The sequence below is a fragment of the Triplophysa rosa genome, linkage group LG23 (genome assembly GCF_024868665.1).
Source record: "Triplophysa rosa linkage group LG23, Trosa_1v2, whole genome shotgun sequence".
NCBI lineage: Eukaryota > Metazoa > Chordata > Actinopteri > Cypriniformes > Nemacheilidae > Triplophysa > Triplophysa rosa.
Window position 1 is genome coordinate 3963658 of NC_079912.1, and position 22294 is coordinate 3985951.

A 22294-nucleotide genomic window follows, 5' to 3' on the forward strand; every position below is an offset into this window, starting at 1 on the left:
CATTCCTAAGGCATCTGTAACGTTATCTACGTGGATGTTAAAGTCACCAACGACAAGGAGTCTATCTGCGGCCAGTACTAGTTCTGATAAGAACCCACCAAATTCTTTAATAAAATCTGTGTGGTGCCCTGGAGGCCTATATACAATAGCTAGAATCAATTTAAAAAGTGTTTTATCTTTAGTATTAGGTGTTGAAACATGAAGAACCATGACTTCAAAAGAATTATATTTAGAGTTCGACTTCTGGGAAATGCTAAGAGAGTTATTGTAAAGTGCTGCGACACCTCCCCCTCTGCCTTTTAGACGAGGCTCGTGTTTATAATAATAATCTTGGGGGACAGATTCATTTAAAGCAATATAATCATCTGGTTTTAGCCATGTTTCTGTCAAACAGAGCATGTCTATTTTATGATCTGTTATCATATCGTTAACAAAAAGTGCTTTATTAGAGAGAGATCTAATATTTAGCAATCCGAGTCGTAACAGTTGATTATCTGTATTTTGTTCATGTTTAGTTTGTTTAACGTTTATTAAATTACTTTCAAGAGGTTTACGCATTATTTTATGTTTGCTAATCCGGGGGACAGACACAGTCTCTATTTTGTGATGTTTGGGAGAACGGATTACTACATGTTGTACATTTTGTGTATTCTGCGACGTGAGACGGCAAGCAGACAGTTGGTTAAGCCATACTGTCTGCTCCCTGACCTGGGCCCCAGCGAGTCAAGTTTTAGCATTAGCATTAAGACTTTTTGCCATATTTCTAGACAGGATGGAAGTCCCAGCCCAGGAGGGATGGAGACCATCTCGTTTCAACAGGTCAGGTCTGCCCTCAAAACTCTTCCAGTTATTTATAAAAACTATATCATTCTGCAGGCACCACTCAGACAACCAGCCATTTAGTGATGATAATCTGCTATAAATCTCATCACCACGATAAGCATTGAGGGGGCCAGAGAATATTACAGTGTCTGACATCATGCTTGCGAGCTCACACACCTCTTTAATGTTATCTTTTGTGATCTCCGATTGACGGAGTCGAACATCATTTGTGCCGACGTGAATGACAATCTTACTGAATTTACGATTAGCCTTAGCCAGCACATTTAAATTTGACTTGATGTCAGGCGCTCTGGCTCCCGGTAAACATTTGACTATGGTGGCTGGTGCCTCTATGTTAACGTTCCGAACAATAGAATCACCGATAACTAGGGCACTTTCAGCAGGTTTCTCAGTCGGTGCGTCACTGAGCGGGGCAAACCTGTTCGAGACTGTAATCGGAACGGTCGAGTGATGTTTTGTCCTGCGACTACGCCGTCTCACAGTCACGAAGTTTCCCAGCTGCGGAGGATTTTCAACCGGAACCGAGCTGTGTGCGCTAATGTTGCTCGCATCCAAAGTGTTTTCTATCGTCGTTAAACTCTTACTATCCTCAGATAAGGATTGGATGCGAGACTCTAATTCTAAGATCTTCTCTGTCAGCCTAACTATTTCCCTGCATTTATCGCATATAAAGCCCTCGCAGCTGACAGAGAAGGCTAAGCTAAACATATGACATGAGGTGCAAGTAACAATAATAGGAATAGAAGCCATAACTCACCGGATTTGAAGTGCAATTCCAACTTACCAAGGTTGCTCGATGGATCGTAGTATACTCGCTTAAAAAGAGAAACAGTTAGCACACAAGACAAACCAGAGGCAAGATGATATTCCACAGTGTGAACAGAAAGCAAGCTATCACGCTATTGCTATGCTAACGGCGTTAAGTTAACTATCACTTTTAGTTTAGACTCTTCCAAGTAAATAACAGGAACAGGGTTATTGAGATATCAGGATAAGTTAGCAACGACAATAATAATTAACGAAAATAAAATACACTAATATTAGAGCGAAGTGATAAGAGCACTGATACAAACAAGCTGACGGCAGCGATGCAGGAAACAGGAAGCAATGCAGGAAACAGGGACGAACAGGGACGAACAGGAACAGGGACGAACAATCCACGGACAAGGCCTAACTCCTGCCGACACTCATCTCATTAAGACCGCTTGTTCTAGTAATTGCCCCACACCTGTCCGCTATTCCCGCCTCGTTTCGTCCCTTTATCTCTCCCCTGTGTCTTTCGTCTTGTCTGACCGTTGCATGTTGGATTGCCAGTATCAGACTGCCCCAGGTGTAGCTGCGGCTCGCCTGAAGTTTTTGTATTTCTTAGAAGACCTTGTTATAGTCTAGCCTCTGTCTTAGTCACAGTTCTAGTTCTAGTCTTGCCACGTTCCTAGTTAATTGGACTTTTTTCTCACGCTCGTCTCAGACGACCCTGGAACCCTTTATTCGTTCGTATTGTTTCCTTCACACTCCGTAGCCTGCCTCCTGTCTCCACAGCTCCCGTTGGCGTCTCGGAGAGCGATCTTTTCCATCACCCGCTCCACGCCGTCAGCTTTGTCACCTCCATTCCCACGAGGACGGACTGCTCTCACCTCGGGTGACTCAGGTCGACATTACCTCCCGCATCCCAGTTGTGGTCACCGTTGCCAGCATTGGATCTACCACGCCCTTCGGGGTCTTCTTGTCCGGTGAACTCTGCTCTCCAGACCCGCGGTCAGGAGTGGTCGCTGACAGCTGTTGTGGACTATTGACTCTGATTTAATAAATATCTTGTTTTCCCGCACTTGGGTCTCTTGTTTCTTAGTCGACCATGACACCTTCGGACTTACAACTTGGCAGACAGCTTATTTTCAAACACGGCAACATAACACACTGCATGAAATGTAATTTTCATGATCTGATGCTACTTACTCTTTAAGCCCCTTTTCTATAGATAGTAAGTTATCTATCTATAAACATACAGTTAGAGGTACTAGTAGTATACTGCAAAAATAATAGTAGTAAGAACAAGTTTGTTTTTTTAAATAAAAAATGTCCAATTTAGTCCCAATTAGTGTTGTCAAAAGTACCGGTACTTCGGGTCCAAGTCGGTACCTAAAAATAAAAAAGTTGTCGGTACCTAATTTTCACAAGACCCGGTAGTACCGACGTACCGGGTCAACCGGGTACTGATGCTCTGTCTGACAGGTTGTCAGTCGGAAACTTTTTATAGACGCAATAAGACGTGATGAGCGGATAAGCGCGGCTCCGATCCACAAGAGATGCGTACAGAAATACTTCAGATTAAAGTCATATCACGAAGAAAACGAACAGAGTTTTGTGGTAAAAGGAGGAAACATCCGGATTTAAGTTAACAAGTTCAAGCGGTAAGTTTCAAATTCTGTTCGCGTTTGCATTATGAATGTTGTAGCATATGTTAAGTTAAAGGTTACGTTAAAATAAACATCCCTGTTTGCGTGTTAATTTGTTAGCGCCAATGCTAATCCAGTCAAGTGTCCTTATTAACCATTTAATGCTTTTAGAACTGTAATGGAGTAAAATTAATGGGAGGACAGGGTGGGGTTTACAGTACCTAGTATTTTATTTAGGCTGTTGGACTTTTGAGGCAGTCCTGCATGTTCAAAAATTTGCACAGAGACGTTCTCCAAAATCGATTAGAAGTTTATTATCAGATGTAAAAAGGAGTAACAAAGCCTTGGGTTGTCTGTAAATCTCCACTCTCTCACAAAAGCCAACAACCCAGATTATTCAAAAACACACATATTTATTCAGTATTTGACGTCGTTCTCATCTTCTGACTCCTCCTTTGTCTCTAGGGAGTATTGCTCCTTAGCAACCAATCACCGTGAACCACGTTTATTCTGACTCCATCTCCTTTTCACCAGTTTCTGTAAAACAACATCTTTTGCAACACATCTTTTGCACCCTGCGGTCAGTTGCTAGTTTCAGGAAGTGTCCCCTAGAGACAGTTTCATGTGGCAAGACAACATGTCAACATACTTTCAGAAAAAATCTCAATCCTCTAATGCTTTAATTATGCAGCGTTGTTTCTTAATCCTATGATTCAATAAAACACATCAAAACTCATGATTATACTTAAAACATATGCAGTGGATTAATTCATAACATTCTTTCTCTGTGTGACTCTTTGGGTGTGTGTGCTGACTTAGTTAGACTTGTCAAAACAAGCTGTTCTGTTTCTGCACATACACACAAAGCTTGTTCCTCTTTTGTGGTTTCACTCTACACGTACACACAGAGCTTGTTCCTCTTTTGTGGTTTCACTCTGAGTAAAATAGCAAGCACATGATAAAAGCACACAGCTTAATGATTTAATGAAAGAAAACACTTATTGATTATATTGGTAATTAAATCATACTTCTAACTGAATAATATTTCCACAAGGCCTATCTGCAATCTATGTGCTAGAAAACTATCATACTAACTGCATGACTAGCAATGTGTATGTCTTGGATAGATAACTCTATTAGGTTTAAAAAGCCACATTTAAACTAAAGAAAAATATATCTATTGCATTTATTATTTTAATATACAGTTACCTTAATGCAAGTAATCTTGTGTAAATGCAGTATAAAAACTGAGGTTTGTTTTAATATTGCATATGCATGTTTGTTCAGTCAGTTGACTTACTGAAGTTTATTCTATTTGTCTTCTACAGCAGCAGACTGAGGAGGATGTTCATCAGCATGAAAGACCCCAGAGAGCACACAACAGTTTCAGCAACAATTAACTTATACTTCATGTATACAAAATGGCATTGCTTTCTATACATTTATATTAACAATGAGCTTTATTAATAAAATTTTGTTTCAATTAGCATGTACTTGTGTTTTGCTTTGGTACCGAAATTGGTACCGAGAACCGTGGAATTTTACTGGTATTGGTACCGACTACTGAAATTTTGGTACCGTGACAACACTAGTCCCAATTTATAGAAATAGTAAGAAATATAAGCAATAGTGCCCTATAAGTACACTAGTACATCGATAGTATACTTGCTACATAAAGTGTAAATAAATATATACCTTAACTATAATATAATAAATAAAATAATACATTTTGTAGTACCGTTATTTTTTTCCTTTCTTTCTCCACAAGTGAAAACAAACTTTACATATCGTTGCTGTCCTTCTGAAACCTCATATGTCAAAATTCATTGTTTTACAAAAAATGGAAAAACCCCGTACTGTCTTGTCAAAGTAGACAAGCACTTTTAAATACATTTCATTGGTTAGATATTTGCAAAACTTTGTGAAAAACATAAAGGATGACTAATAATAATGATTTTTTTGGCTAAAAATACAAATCACAAAATATGGAGATACAAGGTTTCAGAAGGACAGCAGCGCTATGCATATCTGAACTTCTAGGTATATTCATGAGTAAATGCACACAGAAATGTGCATGTAATTGGAAGGTTGCTGTTCATGGTGAACGGGTTTGCCGATTTATCGGATGAAAACCGTGTATTTAAAATGTACCACCTCCGAGATTGAGAAAACATAAAAAAATACAATATAACCTTCATTACATTCCACTGTGGATGGGGACTCTCATGTGTTCCCCACAAGTGTATGTGTGACAGACCTAGTGCTGTCTCTCTGCCCTCAGCCGCTGGCACTGGAGATCTCACTGGTCATCTGCAGCACTGGAATAAAGCAGATAGATGCATTTGAGACACAACATATGTTATTCGCCTTTCCAATAGCCACAATGCCTTGCAGGGAAAAGTCCACCATCGCATTATGACACGTAAAATAAAAGAGCCAAGACTACGCCTCGAGACGCACTCGCACTAGCCAGAAATAATATCTTCCATGCAGACATCTCATTCTGCTGACAGTTAGACTGGACCCTTCACAAGCCATACCATGAGCTTACATTTCAGACAGAGTCTTTGTTGTTTTTCTCTGTATGAGGACTTCAATTATTCACTTAATCCAATTGTCATTTTCAATTTATAATTTAAAGATCAGGGAATATGAAAAACTATATGTGAGTGTGCTGGAGGAGGTGGATGAGATGTTTTCTGATGGGATGATAAAAGGCCCGGAGCTAAAGTTCTGTGATCTGCACAGTAGACTGTCATTCTAGCCTATTTTTAGATCTCATATTCAAGAGAAAAGCGCAAATAAACAGACAGGGTCCCATAATTTAAATTATAGCGCTGATATACGACAAGAGCAAACAGCGTGTCAGAGTGAATATCCTTTGTAAATACACAGATTTGTTTTTAAAAAACAATATAATGCTATTTTAACGATTGTTTACTTTTTTTCCTGTGTGTATTTTAATGCAGTTCATACATCTATGTATTTTCTGCGCAACCACCAAAAAAAGAAAGAATATCCTAGATATCCCTGGAAATCTATTAGACTAAAGATCTGACATACAGTTAGGATGGAAAAGTGGTTTGTTTTTAAATTCCTCAAATTTATTTCTCACCCTGCTGATCTTATACTTCTTGATTTATTTAGAATCATACAACAGCAACAACAATCACTTTTTACTAGGGCTGTCAAACGATTAATCGTGATTAATCGCATCCAGAATAAAAGTTTGTGTTTACATAATACTGTATATATCTGTGTACAGTGCATATTAATTTTGTATTTATAAACACAAAACATACACATACTTGTCTATATATTTTGGAAATATTTAAATTTTTGTATTTACCAATCATTTAAATTCTAAATAAACGTTTATTAATTGTTACATTTTATATTTTTCTAATATAAATGCATTTATGTAAATGTGTTCATAAATACAAAATTAATTAGCACAGTATACCAACATAAATTACGTAAACACAAACTTTTATTCTGGATGCGATTAATCACGATTAATCATTTGACAGCCATACTTTTTACATAATCTGTTGAATTTCATTTCATTGTAGATAAAATATATTTACTTAAAACAGCTATTCAATATGTATCATGTATTTACACTTTATACAGCTTGACAACTATACTGTATATTTACATTAAATTTTCTCAAGTAACTGAAACCCTCATATCATTGATCCTTTTTCTTACAGTTTATGGAAATCAAGCGTAGCGTTACTTCTGGCAGGTCACGTGAGTTCAGCTTGCATTAGCTGATCACATCAGGTGCAGCTAATCAACGTTTTTTTATTGTAATTATTGCAAGTAACAGTAAATATTATGAATTAATACAAACAGAGGAAAAATATAATAAAGTTATTGAAGGGATAATGTTACAATACAAAGAAAAGAAAGAAGAAAATAATAAAAAAAGAAGACAGGGGCACATAACAACCATAATCAAACTATGTTATAAAGTCACAGTTTTGAAATTATATTTCCAAGAATTTTAAAAGTTTTCATAGCTTTAGCATTCAGAGGTTTAGACATGTATTGAGAAGAAGCAAATAGGGATTTTACATCAGCAGAAAAAGCTAAGTAATTGGGTTTACAATGAATTGTTCTGACTTTATGAATATGAAATTTTCCCAAAAGACAAAGTAAAATTAACGCATGATCAAAATTCATATCAGCTGATAAAAATTCTGATATAAAAACCATTGATTCAGTAATCTGTATCAATTTGTTAGAACAACTAAACAAAAGAATAGAAATCTCAGTCTAGAAGGAACAAGACTAGGGGCACTGGAAAAATAAGTGTAACATAGATTCCTCTTCAATTTTACAAAAGGAGCATAAAGGAGAAATACTTTCAGAGAATTTGTTTAAAGATTTGTTACAGGGGTAATACTCATGAAGAATTAATCAAATTAAAGAATTAAAGAAGCTAATCAACGTTAACCAATAGTCATACAACACACACTAGACTGCATCCTATTTAAGTTGCATTTTCATTCTTTGCTCCTTATCATCTGCTTAATCGTGTTGCACGTAAAACTTGTATCGCCATCCACGATCGCCATTCTGTGCAGCTCGAAAGTTGTTTGGATATACAGTATATGCAACACGCTGTTGCCGCTCATCCAGGTGTATTTAAGCAGCATGGGTTTTAAGCCCTCGTTTACGAACTACTTCCTCTATACGCTCACTAGTTGTTCGGATATGCAACGCGCTATTGCAATCATGGACAGTTGTATCTCCACCACCGCTACTACTATACTGTGCGCGAGTGTTGATCTCGCTTGCCAGCACGGGTGCTTTTGTCTCGGCGTCTGTTCCTTTAAGCAAAGCGGCAGTGAGCTGACCGTACTAAGCTCACCTGAGAATGCAAATATGATGGTATTTCCAAGAGTGAACTGTCTGTTTTATGCATTTAGCTATACATTGCATGTTGTTCCGCTTACGTCTCGCCCACAATAACTCGGGCAGTCGTTAGCGTCTATGTAAGAGCAGGACGTACCTGATCAGTGATTAAGTGCGAGATCTACTTCTCTTGTCTTCACAATGCGAACACAGTGTATCAGACATTGCGAGCCAGAAGTAGTTTACACCCTGGAATGTAATTGTAATTGGCACATGGACGCTTGCAGAATAAGTCACAACAGTGTTTCGCATTATTTATTATTTATATTTATTATTTATTTATTTATATAGCGCTTTTTACAATTTTCATTGTTACAAAGCAGCTGTACATGAGACGTATTGACTATAAGCAAAATAATTAAAGTTGTACCTGCAAAAACAAGAAAAAGTTGAAAACACAGAAGACAGACATACTTACATACAAAACACTCCACACACACAATATGCACACGTACTAACACACATAGACATAGAGACACACACACACAATATGCACACGTACTAACACACATAGACATAGAGACACACACACACACACACACACGGATGCGCACGCACACACACACACGTATGTACACAGACAAGTACGCACACACACACACGCTCAGTGAGAGGTGCACATTTAAGATAAAGGAGAGAGAAGCACCGGTCAAATATAACAGACTATAAATTCCTATATGCAATATTAATTAAGTAAAACTTTAAAATTCTGAAGCAGCCCCCCCGGTCAGGCAGATAGTGCAAAAACAGTATGCAAACGGTGGCGAGGAACCCAAAACTCTAATCGAGAAAAAAATCCTCAGGAGAACCCAGGCCCAACCAGGGGATCCCAGTTCCCCTCTGGCAAAAGCTGCTGCCTCTGCACAAGCTCCAGAGAGCTTGCACAACAAGGCTAAATAAAATTAATAAATTTACTAATAAAATAAATGATAGTTTAAGATTATCATTAATAATCTAATAGCATTTGAAATTTTGTGGTGAAGACATGTCAGGTGACCGTGTCCTTCTTTATCCAGCTCTATCATCTCAGCTCTTGTCAGGTCCCCACTTCCCATTCTCCACTCTACCATCAGGTCAGGCCATGAACTGCATCCTGCTCGCTGTGGTAACCTTGGAACAATGAGACAAGACTGGCTGAGAGTAGAGTACTGTTCGGCACTCTTTGATGCAACAAGTACATCAGTTGTGTTTTTGGTTCCGGTTGATGTAACTAATGCAGCCTAAGCCCTCAGAGGATTTATATTATGGAAGAGTAGTGTATGCAAGATTAAAAAGATGCGTCTTTAGTCTAGATTTAAACTGACAGAGTGTTTCTGCCTCCCGGACAGTGCAGGGAAGACTATTCCAAAGTTTAGGCGCTAGATAGGAGAAGGATCTACCACCTGCACTTGATTTTGAAATTCTAGGTATTACCAACTGACAGGACGCCTGAGAGCGTAATGCACATGAAGGACTGTAATACAAAAGGAGTTCATTCAAGTATTGAGGAGCTAAACCATGTAGGGCTTTATAGGTAATAAGCAAGATTTTCAAGTTAATGCGATGCTTTATAGGTAACCAGTGCACGGTTGACAGAACCGGGCTAATATGTTCATACTTTTTTGTACGTGTAAGAACTCGAGCTGCCGCGTTTTGGACCAGTTGGAGTTTTTGTAATAAGCCTGCAAGGCAACCACCTAACAGCATTACAGTAGTCTAGTCTTGATGTCATGAATGCATGAATTAACTTCTCTGCATCTGACATTGACAGCATATGACGTAGTTTAGATATATTCACATGAGCGGTGGAATCGCATCCGCTCCGCCAACGAAATTGCCCGCGTTTTGCCGCTTAACGCATGTTTTCCCTTTGAAAATGAACTAGACAATCACGATAGCCAGGTACCGTGCGAATCCACTTTGGGTGACAGGCTCATTCTCCGCGTTTCTCATCAAGTGCTGCTGTTTGCTCTTTGCTTGCTGGGTTCTCAAAATTCTGCGAGTCATTTCAAGCAGTTTACATAAACCGTACCTCATTTATCACACTGAGAAGTAAGGGGATACATTTCCCACACCGTACATTTAATATACGAGGCGCATACGGAGGGAGTTCTCTGCCGAGTTCATGAATGTCGAGAGTTATACAATTTAAAAGTGTGTTACGTAAATCGTGTGATCCTTCTGCAAGCATAGTAGTATAAGTCCTTTAATCGTATGCGATCATGATAGTGAGAGCTGATGTAGGGGCAAGCTATATAGCCAAAATTGTACATAATACAACGCAGTCACAAGACGTTTTTTATTTTTTATAGTTTTATTTATTTTCGGTTTATGAAATAGTACTTCAGTGTAACTTTTAGTGAATCATGCAGCACAATTGCGTCTGTGCAGCAACCATGCTAATATTTACAGACAAACTACGTTCATGTTCATTTGCCCAGGCAGTCTGTAACAGTGACAGTTTTGGAAACGGCGTTTTGTTCAGTCAGTTGAATGTGCTGCTGTTTTCTGCCAGTCGCTGCACAGATAGAGCAAGAGAAAGACGAGCTGTGTCGGCAAAGCAAAACAACGCGCTCGCGGGGCTGTACCGACAACATTTCTTTACCTGAAGAAAACCATAAACACAGCAAGCTGGCAAAAACGCGAGGCGCCCGGCGCACATAAGCAATGCGCAAAAGGCTCTCTGCCAACTGAAACAATTGAAAAAAGGCGCGTATAACAGCAATAAACGCTTTCTAAGTGATTGGCCCCCTACACTGGTTTGTGCGTGTGGCGCGTGTGTGTGGGTGTACACGCATCCTGCATGTGTGTTGTTTGGCACTTGGCGGGTCCGGAACGAATTTCCTCCAAGTCCGGACTTCGAGAACGGCTGATAGTGTATGCATTTAAGAAGAATAGTATCATCCCAATGGAATACTAACCGGAAGTGTGCGTGGTTTCCCAAACGAGGGTAAATGACGTCAATCTCGCATGTCAATGAAATCAATTTGTACATCGTACAAATAATGTAACTTTATCTTTGCTTAGCTTGACTTCAGTCAGCATTAAATTGAAGCATAATCACTCTGCAGGAGAACTTGCCCGAGCAATTCTGATAGCTCAGCCTCCCTTCTGCCACATAAGCGAACTGCGACTGTTAGTGCGTGAAGTGTCCAGAGTTCCACACTTCATATTTTCGTCGAATGAGTGCATCATCCGGGTACCTATAGTGCACGTTCGAGGATTTTCAGTATGAGTGTCTGACTACGTGGGACTAGGGTGTACGCTTCCCCTGCCAGCTTACTGCTCGTTTCACCCTTTTGGCTCCTTAACAACTTGTTCATGTAACTCCGGTGCTAATTGTTGCAGGGTGTACGCTTCCCCTGCCAGCTTACCAGTAGTTTAACCCTTTCAGCTCATTAACACTTGCTCATGTAACTCCGGTGCTATTCGTTGCAGGGCGAATGCTTCCCCTGTCAGCTACTGCTAGTTTAACCGTTAACAACTTGCTCATGGAACACTGGTGCAATTTGTTGCAGGGTGTACGCTTCCCTTGCCATCTTTACTGCTAGATTAACCCATTCAGCTCGTTAACAACTTGCTCATGTAACACTTGTGAAATTTGTTGCAGAGTGTATGCTTCCCCTGCCAGCTTACTGCTCGTTTAACCTGTTCGGTTTGCTAACAACTTGCTCCTATAACTCCGGTGCTATTCGTTGCAGGGTGTATGCTTCCCCTGCCAGCTTTACTGCTCGTTTAACCCTTTCGGTTTGCTAACAACTGCTCCTATATCTCCGGTGCTATTTGTTCCAGGGTGTATGCTTCCCTGCCAGCCTAACTGCTAATTTAACCCATTCGGCTCGTGAACAATTGCTCATGCAACTCTAGTGCTATTTTGCAGTGTTCCCTGACAGCTACAGCTAATTTAACCCATTTGGCACTTAACAACTTGCTCACCCAACTTGTGCAAATTGTGGCAGGGTGCATGCTTCCCCTGCCAGCCGTACTGCTAGTTTAACCCAGCCGTACTGCTAGTTTAACCCAGTATCTGCATAATGAGGCATGTTCTTTATGCTATTTAGACATGGTTATTCATTTGGGGGACTGATTTTGTTTTGGTGGCAATAATTTTGTTTTGGGGGACATGTATTGCTGCGCTCCTGCTATGTCCATGCAAGGCTGCATGGACGGGCAGAGAGTTTGCCCAAAACAGTTTCATTCCGCCAAACTATTTATAGTATATGCTATCGTTAAATAATTGACGATAGTAGTTCTGACAGAAATCAAGCGTAGCATTAGTTCCGGCAGGTCATGTGAGTTCAGCTTGCTTCAGCTGATCACATCAGGTGCAGCTAATCAACGTTAACCAATAGTCATACAACACACATTACACTGGGTTCCAAATTATTATGCAAATGATATCTTTCTCTGGTTTTCCTAATTTGTCGATGCAAATGACAGTCAGTATAATTTTCAAGTAATCAACAGTTAGGGTACATTTGGAATTTTATTGAACAAACCTCCCACTGACAACAGTATTTATTTAAAAAATGAAAAACTCAAAATGCACTGTTCCAAATTATTATGCACAACAGAGTTTGAAAACATTTCATAGGTTGTAAAAAACTGAAAATGGTCATTTGTTGAATTTGCAGCATTAGGAGGTCATATTTACTGAAATCAAAAGCTATTTCAATCAAAAACATCCTAACAGGGCAAGTTACATGTTAACATAGGACCCCTTCTTTGATATCACCTTCACAATTCTTGCATCCATTGAACTTGTGAGTTTTTGGATAGTTTCTGATTGAATTTCTTTGCAGGATGTCAGAATAGCCTCCCAGAGCTGCTGTTTTGATGCTAACTGCCTCCCACCATCATAGATCTTTCGCTTGAGGATGCTCCAAAGGTTCTCAATAGGGTTGAGGTCAGGGGAGGATGGTGGCCACACCATGAGTTTCTCTCCTTTTATGCCCATAGCAGCCAATGACACAGAGGTATTCTTTGCAGCATGAGATGGTGCATTGTCATGCATGAAGATGATTTTGCTACGGAAGGCATGGTTCTTCTTTTTGTACCATGGAAGAAAGTGCTCAGTCAGAAACTCTACATACCTTGCAGAGTTCATTTTCACACCTTCAGGGACCCTAAAGGGGCCCACCAGCTGTCTCCCCATGATTCCAGCCCAAAACATGACTCCGCCACCTCCTTGCTGACGTCGCAGCCTTGTTGGGACATGGTGGCCATCCACCAACCATCCACTACTCCATCCATCTGGACCATCCAGGGTTGCACGGCACTCATCAGTAAACAAGACTGTTTGAAAATTAGTCTTCATGTATGTGTGGGCCCACTGCAACCGTTTCTGCTTGTGAGCATTGGTTAGGGGTGGCCGAATAGTAGGTTTATGCACAACTGCAAGCATCTGGAGGATCCTACACCTTGAGGTTTTCGGGACTCCCGAGGCACCAGCAGCTTCAAATACCTGTTTGCTGCTTTGCAATGGCATTTTTGCAGCTGCTCTCTTAATCCGATGAATTTGTCTGGAAGAAACCTTCCTCATTCTGCCTTTATCTGCACGAACCCTTCTGTGCTCTGAATCAGCCACAAATCTCTTCACAGTACGATGATCTCGCTTAAGTTTTCGTGAAATATCTAATGTTTTCATACCTTGTCCAAGACATTGCACTATTTGACGCTTTTCGGCAGCAGACAGATCCTTTTTCTTTCCCATATTGCTTGAAACCTGTGGCCTGCTTAATAATGTGGAACGTCCTTCTTAAGTAGTTTTCCTTTAATTGGGCTCACCTGGCAAACTACTTATCACAGGTGTCTGAGATTGATTTCAGTGATCCAAAGAGCACTGAGACACAATACCATCCATAATTTTAATTGAACAATATAAAATTAAATGTTTACGACACTTAAATCCAATTTGCATAATAATTTGGAACGCAGTGTAGACTGCGTCCTATTTAAGTTGCGTTTCTTTGCTCCTTATCAGCTGCTTAATCGTGTTGCACCTAAAATCCACCTCTATCCCCATCTCCTCTTTATCTGCCTGTATCTTCAGATCTTTTAATTTAATCCTTTTACGCATCAGGAACTGTTCTGGTTCCCCAGGTGGAGGGACATGTATTGCTGCGCTCCTGCTATGTCCATGCAAGGCTGCATGGACAGGCAGAGAGTTTGCCCAGTACAGTTTCATTCCGCCAAACTAAATATATGCTATCGTTAAATAATTGACGACAGTGGTCCCGACAGAAATGTGTCAATAGCTACAAACCAACATTGTTTGCCAAACTAACGACCCCCCCCCCCCCCATCTAATAAAGTATCTAATATAATTTATATCATTAATTAAAAGCAATGATTATTTATAAACTCACAAACTGCCAGTTTTAAATTCGCAGTGGTATAAGGCCTTAAGATATGAGATGTCCTCCTCACTGACAGAAATAGAGAGACACAAGTAAAAGAGCAGAGAGAGAGAGAGAGATAGTTAGACAATGAGAGATAAGATATGTATGCTACTCCTGTCAGAGGTACATTCAACATGGACGGGCATAACAACTCTAATCGCAGTAAATGAGGTGGAGTGGGGTAGTGGTAGTGATGGATGAGACTGAGGAGATGACACTAACAACGGCAGGATCTCCGGGTGCCTCAAGACCTCCTATGAAGGCCGATCATTACTGTATAATGACACTTTCAGAGAAAAAAAGACCTTAGATCTGAACAGATTTCTTAGGCTGACAAGCGAAAACTGGTGGTCACAACGCAAGACAAAAAATGTGTTTATAGGGAAAGTTAACACAAAAATAAAAATGATGTTACCCTCATTTCATTCCAGACCTGTATGTGAACACAAAGAAGATATTTTGAGAAATGTCTCAGTGGTTTTGTGTTCATACAATATAAGTCAATGGGGGGGATTTTGTTTGGTTATCAATGTTATTGAAAAAATCTTTTTTTTGTTAAAAAAATAAAATAGTAGTAGTAGTAGTAGTACTAGTGGTATAACAATTCAGACACCATTTAACTTAGTCGTCTAGGACTATTCAAAGAAAAGTCATTCTCATGACTTCACCAAAATGCACCCTCTGCAACAATGCTAAGATTGCGACAACATGCATAGCCTGAACCATTTACGACTGTGTACTTGTATGGATTATGTTTATGGTCAGTGCTGAGGTGAAGCAAAGCAGTATTCAGATCGGATTGACTGTGACAGTGAAGTTTGACAAGTAATTGCTCTAACCACGTTTCCTGGTCCATTCAGCGTTCACGTTCATTGGGGGTGGGCGGGCCAAGGTGCTTCACTGATTCCACCCATTTCTGAAACTGACATTTCTATAGCACCCTCGCCTCTTTTCTCTCCGTCTCAGACCAGGAGAGATTCTCCCATGCGCATCCGTACCCTCATTAATGCAACAAGCGTCCTGGCGATGTGCACAGGTTCGACTGCAGCTGCTGCCGTGTGCAGTTGGTGGAAAAAAATGATCTGATTGGTGCGACAGACACACAGAGAAGAGAATAGAGGTTTGCCACCCCCTTTTCTTATGAGGCAGCCAATAAAACAGGGTCAGTGATAGTTTTCGTCTAGTGGAGAGAGAGACAGACAGACACGGAGAGAGACAGGGATGGAAGGGGCTGCATCAGGGGATTTATAGGTATATTACAGTGTCAGCTCCACTCATAGGTAGCGCAGTTCTCAGACAGAATAATGATATGTGTGTTGTCAGGAGGTTCAGACTGGTCAGGACTCAGGGAGTGTATAGTTATAGAGATTGAAGCTCTGATCAGATAACTGTGACAGGACTAAAGACTAGCCCAGCCAATACTGCACACTAGAGCCCTGACATCCTGATAGACCAAGACCTTAACATGGAAATGAAATGTGTCTTTCATATTTATAACCCAAACGCTATTATTGTCAGCAGTTACTTATAACAGTTTTGCTTTATTTCGGCAGTTATTTTTCATATACACTTTTTTCATATACTCTTTTAACCATTGTATGGTGTACATGTTTCTGTTACTCACCCAATGTTCACGGGTCTAGTGGATCAACAGCATTATTTGTGTTTTAATTCAACACAGCCATAAAAATTGATGTAAAAATACTTCTCAGATGTTTACTTTATTCCAGTTATAAGCAACATATACAGTGCCGTATATATGGGTAACATTTCTTATTTAGGGTAAATTCAGGTTGATTGGGACACTTTTTAAATCACATTTATGAAAAATGGTGCTTTTGTAAAAATTATTAAAAAAGAAAAAAATTATTTGAATAAAAACTTGAAAAAAAGATTATTGATATTAAACAGCCAGATACATTTGCCCTCTCCTGTAAAAATGAAACTACACATCATTAAAATTAATAGCCTGTATTTTAGTGTCACTCATAGATTCAGTATTACAGTCTATAATTATTTATGACCTGCCCTGGAGAGCAATATGAGTCGAAGTATCTGAATGAGAACAGCTTTTATTTCACTTTATGACTGACAGACTCAACATGATGTCAGAACAACGCTAACCAGGAAGTGGAAGTTCATGCGATACACATCAGTGTGCTTCCTTACTTTAAGTGGATAATGCCAATAGGAAATTAGTAGATTGGAGATACCTAAATGCATGTGGTTGCTGTGTAAACACGTTGCTCTTTCTGCCCGCAGGCTTTGAAGAACATCTCTGAATCTCAGTTATTCTTTTGCTAATTTCTTACACAACTGTAACCTTTCTATACCCTTCAGCCTTCATGCTAACAGTCTGTTATGTTATGGATTTGTTTGTGGTAGTCAGTGAGACTGGCAGAATTAGTAGTTACTCAGGTTTTACTCGTTAATTTTATTTAGGTCGTTCTTCATTTAGTTCTACTGGTGTTTTTACTGTCTCAAAAACAACGGTTGGTTGTGCATCAGTAAAAATGCCATTGTTCAGGAATGAAAAACTTTTAGAACAGTACACGTTCAAGTGAGGCTAGCTCTGACAAGCAACGTTACATAGCTCTGTTCATACAGTATGTGTTTGTATGTCAGCTTCAGGTATAATGGAGGGTAATGACTCACATACATACTGTACATGGGGAGGATGCAATGCCATCTTGTGTGAGCATGTGTGACGTTGACATTGATAGAGCTAAATGAATGGGGCGCCCTTAGTTGTGGGTCATTACACCACTAAACTGGGGTTTCACTACAGACAGCGGAAAACAGCACGGTGGCCCTCCAACACTTTGTGGCTCTGGGCCGCCATCCTAATCATTTCGGCTGTCCTTTCAGGTAGCAGACGAATGTTTTTGATTACAGTCCACAAATGTCTATGGATAACACTGTGGATTTCTTACAAAACAGTGAAAGTAACTGCTTCAAAATTATCAAGAACATAAATGTGGGCCAAAGATGTTCTGCCTGTGAGGAACAACAGTCGATTCCCAAGGCCATGAACATAAAACAAAAAGTGTCCAGACGGGGCTAAAATTTCTTCTTCTTTTCCGAATCAATTAGTTTCCTCCTGTCCATATAAGCCCCTCAGCACTAATTATTCATGAGACCAGAATTAATGCGGCCGGCCACACTGCATCTCCTCTTCATGGGAATAATTTACAGAAAAACAAAAGTTAACTCACACACACGTGGTTGCAAAATTATTTTCAGGTTAATAAAATTGTTTTTTCAAAATTGCCAAATTTTGTCAAACTTAAAATAAATAAATCAAATCAAATCAAAATGGTCGATACCATTAGTATTCTTTATTCCTCTTCTGAAGCCATAAAATAGCTTTATAAGAGAGATTTGTTGTTCTTCATTGATTCAACGAGCTTGAATCATTGTAGCTTTCAAATCAAATATGGCGGCATTGAATTCCCAAAGATTCCCCCCAAACACAGCATAGAAAATGTGGAAAATCTGCAAATTCTGTCTGTGTGGTGATTCTACCTCATCATGTCATGTCTGTCTTGGTTATGGGACAGAATCACGGCAGGATCCCTTGTTATATGTGGAGAGAGTCTTTTTGACCCTTTCGGTCTTCGATACTCTCTCCGGTCTTTGTCTGTGTTCCCGCCCTTTTGTATCCCTCGTTATTGCTTGTTGATTAACTAATCACAATTAACATGTCTCACACCTGTTCCCTCTTGATTTCCTCCCCTATATAATACCCTCATGTTTCATTGTCCTGTGTCGGTCATTGTATGTGCTGCGTTCAGTGGCCTGATGTTCACTGTATTTCCTGAGCCTATTGGTGCTGTTTTCTCCTGTTATAGTAAGTGTTTAGTTTAGTTTAGTTTAGTTTAGTGTTAGTTAGTTTACGTCCCTTTTACTTATATTATAATCCTGTTCTTGTTTACACCCCATTGTGGGTTTTTGTTTTGTGTTTGTTATTTAATAAATATTCCCCTGTCTTGTTAACCCCTTCATCCCCGCTGCCTGCGATTGGGTTCTTTCCTGCGTTTTGTGACAGTCTGGGTCTGATCATGAGACAAATGAGAAGCAATGGCATTTGGCATCAAACGGTGTTGGTGTGCCCTTTTCTAGTACTATATATACATTTTGTAGTTCTTTGACAGTGAGGAAAATTAACAGGACCTTTTTGGTCTGTGCCAACAATTTTGATATGTGCCTAACATTGTATGATTGACTTTAGGAAAAAATTTTTTACAATTCTGGAGCTTGACAGCCCCAGTTCCCACTTATTTTCTTTAAAAATTCATTGTTTTGTGTTCCACAGAAGACAAAGTCATGCGGGTTTGGATCAACATGGCGGTGAGTAAATGATAACAGAATTTTCATTTTTGGGTGACTTTGATGCTTACATTTCTCTCGAACATCCCTCAATCCATGCGAAGACATCCAACACAATCACCGGCTTGTTAAACTAGGTTTACATCTGGTCGGGGAAAAGCAATTCTACTCTTTTATGTAATCAATGAAATATGTCTGTCGTTTACTGTTGGAAATGTGATTACTGGCCCGTCTGGCTATGGCTACAGTAACAAGAGCGCTGTTAACATGGTCACAGTAACGCTCAGGGAAAGGTATTGCCTGTCGGTGCCCAGTGAGGACGGAGTTTATTCCTTCATAATAGGCTTTGGGCCGAGTTCCCACCGGAGAGTTTGGTTGACAATCTGACAAAGTTATCTGGAGATAAATGGGTTATGGAGCGGAGAGAATGGGCCAGGGAGGAAGAGTGAGCGAAAACGTCTCAGATTTGATGGAGGTTTGATGGAAGATGTTGCCGGGGGTCCAGAGGTCTGGGCAAGTACAGACTCACTATAGTGTACGATAAACATATACACAGACAGTCTTACATTCTGGCCCCTTAATAAAGTTTCTCACCACGCATTAGTAACGTTTACTTCAAACTCAAACACCGAGACATTAGCTCCGTTTCAACGCTTAATGAGCTTCCTACCAAGAATTTGAACAAGATGGCTGTTCCAAAAGTGTTGGTAGCAGTATTACACTCTGTGTTCCAAGATACTTTCTTTGGACTATTTTTTTAAGGCAGCATTGCATGTATCCTTTGCAGAGGGGCAATCCCAGAATGCATTGTACAAAGTCTGAGTAGTCACAATGGGCTATATGCATGCGTGACTTCCGTGTTTCACAGTCAGAACCCAGAAGGCCACTACTGTGTGCCGCAATGGACATCTGCCAAATTTAACTATTTTCGCTTTTTTCCATTTCTCTCTGCTTCAAGTCTCCCCAACCGGAAATTGCCTAGAGTTCTGACCGTGAAATAAGGAAGTCACGCATGCATATAGCCCATTATAATGTTAACAAGTGATTTTTCTCAGAGAAAAAAAACAGAACATCATTGACTACCGTATAGTAGGAAATGGTAAGGTGCCCTAGAAATGTTTGCTTACCTAAATTCTTCGAAATATCTCATTTTGTGTTCAACAATGATGGCGATGAATAATGTTCCATAAATGTCAGCTGCTAACATTTTTCCAAATATTTTTTTTGTGTTCATCAGTACAAAGAAATGTACACAGGTTTATGACATAATTTTCATTTTTGAGTGGAGTATCCCTTTAAATTCTAATATTTCTTATTTTGTAATAAGAGTTAGAAGGAAGCTGCTTATCTTACAGTTTTTTTTAACCAAAGGTTATTGATTATGCATTTTTTATAATAGTTATTAAGCACAGAGGTTAATGCTATAACACTATAAGTAAAGCCTGTCATTTTCATACAGGTTTGATGTTATGTTTGGGCCTGTCAGCTTGTGTTGTGCAAGCAGCCTTCATGAGTGCAAAGAGAATGAGGCCTTTAAATGTCATGATAGCAACATCTGATGATCAGCCTAATTACACAGAGACCTCATCACACACATACACACTAAGAGGAGGTGACAACCACGCACGCGCGCGCACACTAAAAACCAAGTGAGCTGTCTCGCTGCCTACTACCTTCTAAGGCAGCATTCTGCAATGAACCCTTTAGTGATTCATTTTGGACACACTTGAAAACACACTTAAAGAATGCTGAGTTTTATCTTGCTAAGCAAACATCATAGAACGAAAATATTACGTTTTGTTTCATAATTATATAAAATTCATTTTTTTCTGTTTTGTTATATTAAATTATAATGTTTTCTTTTTAAAGCACATGATACATTCTTAAAATGTATCCTAAGGAAGGTATCTAGTAGGCAGCATAAATGTGGCTTCCTGCCTATTGGAACAGACATCGGGAGTGCGCCTACGAGCCGTGCCTATGGAGAGAGCTGATCAAAATGACACCAATGCAACACCCAGATCTTAATTTGGCATTAAACCACTCTGATTTGGCTTTAGTCTGTGCTGTTAACCTGTTAAACTGTTATCCTGATCACTACAGAGTGCACAGACAAAATATTTTGCATTTGCAACACAACCGTCCAGTTCAGATGTGACAATGTTGTAAACAGAGAATATGAGGGCATGTGTTTTTTGTGTGTGTGATGTGTAGAAATTGATTTCGCCCAGCGAGACAGACTCTGCTAATGGCGTCTTGGCCTGACTGAAACATATACCAAAGTGATTATTCATTACAGGGCCATTTCATGGTGCTCATCACTACAGAAGCTTCTGTCTCTCAAACCAGCCGTGCTGGAATCGCCCGAGGAAACGCTGTCAAAGCTGCAAGAGTGTGCCGCTTCTGCTAGCTTACTGAGACTTCCCCCAGCATGCTACACACTGAACAAATGAAGAATATGTAAAGGAGCACTACCTCATATGTTGTCAGACTTGTACAGAATCATGTAAAAAATGGTGTTCATCACAATAGTTTTAGTATTATCATTATTTTTTGTGTGTAAAACTGCATTTATTTTATGTAAATCTACTATACCCTATCCTATGTGTAGTTTTGAGCTGTTGTACTGTACTGTATTTTATTTATCATAAATGTAAATAAATCATAAATAAAAGTGATGTCAGTTATCAGTATCATTCTTCTCAGATGGTTACCATGAAACGAAATTATGTTTATCTGAAAATATAAAATTGCAGAAAGGTTTGGGTGAGGATTATATTTACCGGTGTAGGGTGACGTTTTGTACACTATAAAAGTTGTTATGGTTATGGAAAGTCTCCACAATGTATAAAAGCAAACGTTTGTGTATGTGTGTGTGTGTGTGTGTGTGTGTGTGTGTGTGTGTGTGTGTGTGTGTGTGTGTGTGTGTGTGCACGCGTGCGTGCGTGCGTGCGTGCGTGTAATGATGGTCAGAGCCTCAGCTGTCCCAAAGCAGAAATTGGCAATAAAGTTGAGCTCATATAGATCAACTGAGTGGGCTAAGGGTGGACCTGTCACCTGGGCCTCTCGCTCTCTCTCTCTTTCAGTAACATACATAAATACTGTACATACTGTTTAAGATGATCAAGGTAATGGTTATGATAAGGTTATTTCAGTCAAAGGAAATTGGGGGGAGAATACCGTAGCTGTATCTTTTACATTTTATTTAAAGACTGGACCCCAATCCCTACCACCCAACATTTATAATAGCGGTCATTTATTATTTTTATTTAAACGTTTTCTTTCTAGTTTTTCTAAACTCCGTGATATTTCCAATTCTGCTATGACTGTAGGAACCAGGTTATTTTCAATAGCATATTCCTAAACTTTTACATTATCCTCCCATTTTCAAACATTTACAAATTTAAAAAATAGTTTAATAGATTT

The 22294-nt window shown here is 39.5% G+C and overlaps 1 protein-coding gene across 1 annotated transcript; it reads right to left on the reverse strand.

Annotated features, from left to right (window-relative positions):
* Positions 1-614: 614 nt before the first annotated feature.
* Positions 615-1914, reverse strand: LOC130547102 (uncharacterized). The gene has a single exon (XM_057322769.1). The coding sequence runs from the start codon at positions 1591-1593 to the stop codon at positions 724-726; it is 870 nt and encodes a 289-aa protein (XP_057178752.1). The 5' UTR covers positions 1594-1914; the 3' UTR covers positions 615-723.
* Positions 1915-22294: the final 20380 nt, after the last annotated feature.

Bases quoted from the DNA above. Each gene is read 5' to 3' on its own strand.
- LOC130547102 (XM_057322769.1), bottom strand. From the start codon at position 1,593: ATGGCTTCTATTCCTATTATTGTTACTTGCACCTCATGTCATATGTTT.